Consider the following 3,599-nt stretch of genomic DNA (forward strand, 5'->3'; position numbering starts at 1 on the left):
AATATGGTCACATAACCTGATGCTTTACAACTGCATTGAAATTCCAGTCCCAGCTGTAGTCATAAGTCAAGGACTACCTGTACAGCCAATGCAAAGGAGACTAGGAATTATGATTCAGCAATGTCTGGAAGTTCTTTGGTTCATTGTCTTCCATCTACTACTGTTCTGGTCAAATTGTGGATGTTAGAGCCTACAGTGAAAGTCCAAGGGGAAGTGGGGAGGATAAAAGGCCAAATAGGCAAGACCTAGATTGAGGACAAGGATTGTTTCTTTAGAAGAGTTTTGAAAGTGCAGAAATAAATATGAATAACAGTAAACCTGAGACTATTTGATGTACTGTATATGTTTATTCAGATATTATTGTAGTTTTACACTCAACGAGATCACAAAATATATTTAGCTTAGACAGAGAACAGAATCAGAATAAAACTAACTCGATTTTTAGTTATGAATGGAAGACAAAGCAGCTTACTGTGTACTCAAGTTTAAATTTCATAATCAGAAATCGGAAAATGCCTTAAGCAAGTCATCCACTGACGCTAATACATTCAGAAGCAACAACAAGGTTATTAGCGGGTTTTACTGCACTCTTCAATTGAAACCATTGGTTTCTTCTGTTTTTATTTAACAGAATGTATATCTCACATTTCTTCCATCACAGATCTATTGTACACATATTAATATTAGCTAATTAATTATTGGGACATTGATGAGATCCAGGCCTGCTTTATGAGATTTCAAACTTTATATGGGATATTTCTATTTTTTTTTTTTAAAGTATACATTATCAGACTCAAAGAAGTTCCAAGGTTCTCTGCTTGAGGCTTAATTTGTGGGAGTTGGTTTTAGGAGTCACTATCCTCCTCCTCCCCATTTCCTTTGCTTCCTGTATGTCAAGCTCCCTATAGTTAAGGGCTCTGTGTCACAAGGAACATTCAGATTTGTATTCTTTGGATTCCACACACATGTCAATGTAAAGGGGATTTTTACCTCAGCAGGCAAATAAAAGCTGTATCTCACAATTTGCTCTTTCTTAAGAGACGAAATAATTTGTTAGCCAAGTTGAGAATGGAATTTGGAATGCAGAAGTCTTGGTCACTTACAACAGATGGAAATATATTTTTTAACGTAGCAGCACCTGTTATTTATGGTGAACAAAGTTTGCCAGCAAAAAGAATGCTCTTGGTGGAATTATGTTTTATAATAAAAAACATGGGACGATTCACATTAAACTTAGGAATAATTTGTGCACTTACAGGAACTACAACTACACCAGTAGCAGCAGCTGCTTCGGTACCTTCTTCGTTGACTTCAATATAGGCTTTATGACGGACCTCAGATACGACCAGGTCCCGACTCCCAGATATGCCAGATAAATCAGCTTTGTGTGCAGTAAACACATCCTTCATTCCCATCTTTTCTAAAGTTGGAACGAGCTTATATTCTTCTTCCACCTTGAATTTTGGCAGCAAAATCGTAATCACTGTGTCCTGCATGCTTGTTGAACTGGTCCATTCTTGAAATTTTTCATAAGTGAGTTGCCTCACAATCTGTCAGGTAAAAAGGAGACATGAATGAAAAAGTTATTGGGAAAAAGGGATCGAGGAAGACCGAAGTATGATTTCCTGTTGCTTCCTATTGCAGCATTATTCCTTCAGAATAAACATTTTCAGAATAAGTAAATAGCAAATATATCTGCAAAAAATATTACTTTCTTTTAAAAAAAAATTCAGGATAGTTTTAATGAAGGGAAAGAAGGGAGGTTAAAGACACTTAGCAGCACATACCCATATCAAGGCTAAAATGAATATCTTAGCTCTGGAATCTTTATTGCATTGCCCAGGGATGGAAAATCTGCTCCAAAACCAGGGATGAACATCCATAGGAGCAAGCCAAACTCTGAAATTGAAGAATCCCTGCCCTAGTTGCTTTCTTTCTCACAGAAATTTGGGAGGCCAAGAATTGCCTACATCTGTTTGGAAGTTGTCACAGAGTGGGTTTTTTTTTAAAAAAAAACCACAACTTTTTTTTTCTTAAACTCCATTCAAAATATGAGAAAAATAGGGAAAAATCGTAATTAACATTTGAGAGCCTCTTAAGAATATACGATCAAAGGCCTTTCTTAGCATTAAAAATATTCAAAAGACATCAAGTTCATTTAAATCTCTTTCTGAATGATTTTAGAACTCAAATTACCTCTTGTGTAGTCCCTTTCGTGTCTGGTAGAAATATGTACATACTTAGGATTCCATCATCATAAGAAAGCTCAAGCACTTCCATCAGTGGGTTTGTTATTTTAGCGTAGTTAAATCTGCCCGTTTGAGCCATCATTTGCACTTTTTTGCTCTGCTCCTATAACAAATAAAGCAATGCTTATCATAATGCAATAACAATATGAGAAATCATAACATGAAATGTTGACTGTAATCGCCAGCTATAATGTAAGATTTCCATTTTCAGACCCTATTGGTGCAGGAAGAAGCTCATTGTATAAACAAGGATTTTATGTTTCCATGGTGTTCAACAAAGTGGTTATTTTTAGCTGTTTAATTCAATTGTGCAGCAATTGATACATTTCCATTCTCTTGGGTTTTTCAGATACTATATACCTTACAAGTCCAAAAGTCTGCTTCGTGTGTCTCCTTGGAGTTAAACTGACGCTTCCACTTTCCTTTGAAATATATAGCATTTATCAAGATCATTGCAGTGTTTTTGCCAATCGAGTGAGGAGCAAACAGATCCTTGATTTTACCTTTTCAAAAAGTAAAAACATTAAAAATATTAGCGGTAGATGACAGATGTTTATCAGCAATACACTTTTTCCACAATGCATTTTTTTGAGTAAGAATACTGGGGAAAAAAATTAAAATACCAATATAATCCAAACACATTTAAGGAAACAAAAAATGAATGAAAGACTAAAACAAGCTGAAAACTTTTCTATCTTCATACATGATAGGTACAAAACCTTCATCCTAAAATTATAGGATCAGTGACATTTCTGATCCTGTGGAAGCGGAAAAATACAACTTTGGATACACAGTGGATCAGGAAAAACTCCAGATCTTGAGCTTCTCCAGAGAATCAGATTTGTTTGTTTGTCTGTGTGTGTGTGTTTCTGCACTACATCAGGAATATTAATTGATTATTCTTGGCTATGCAAATGAACATGTTGGGTAGCACTGGCTAAAATATCTTTTTTAAAAAATAAGGACCACACACGAATTCAGAAATGACATCTTGACTTTGAGAAACGTACATGTTGTAGAGGCATGGAGCAACTACATGATCATATGCAATCTTCATGATGCAATAGTCAAGGACTAAATATTCTGCTTTTCTGCCATTCGCTGTGGGAAATCCAGTGAGCCTTCCTAACTGACCAATGGCAACGAAAATGAAGATTAACCAATGCATTCTTACCATTTGTTTGGCTTTCAACCCAGGAATTAATTTTCTTTCTAGTTTCCTCAACGGCGTTCACAAAATCAACTCTTTCTAATTCTGCATGATAAAGCTCTTTAGTGCACTCTATGTATTGCTGCATAGATTGAAAGAGAACATATCAATATGTTAATTCCCTTATCACCATCATCATA

The 3,599-nt window shown here is 35.5% G+C and overlaps 1 protein-coding gene across 1 annotated transcript in view; it reads right to left on the reverse strand.

Moving 5' to 3' along the window:
• Nucleotides 1-438: 438 nt before the first annotated feature.
• Nucleotides 439-3,599, reverse strand: part of LOC107299835 (serpin B3) — a 5,510-nt gene continuing 2,349 nt past the window's right edge. Inside the window, exons 4-7 of the mRNA XM_029286882.1 lie at nt 3,424-3,558; nt 2,610-2,752; nt 2,197-2,352; nt 439-1,550 (exon numbers count right to left, since the gene is read on the reverse strand). Coding sequence (XP_029142715.1) covers nt 1,146-1,550; nt 2,197-2,352; nt 2,610-2,752; nt 3,424-3,558 — 839 coding nt within the window. The 3' untranslated portion in view covers nt 439-1,145. The remainder of the gene's footprint in view (nt 1,551-2,196; nt 2,353-2,609; nt 2,753-3,423; nt 3,559-3,599) is intronic.

Source organism: Protobothrops mucrosquamatus, unplaced genomic scaffold (assembly GCF_001527695.2).
Source record: "Protobothrops mucrosquamatus isolate PMUCROS unplaced genomic scaffold, P.Mucros_1.0 scaffold5554, whole genome shotgun sequence".
Lineage (NCBI taxonomy): Eukaryota > Metazoa > Chordata > Lepidosauria > Squamata > Viperidae > Protobothrops > Protobothrops mucrosquamatus.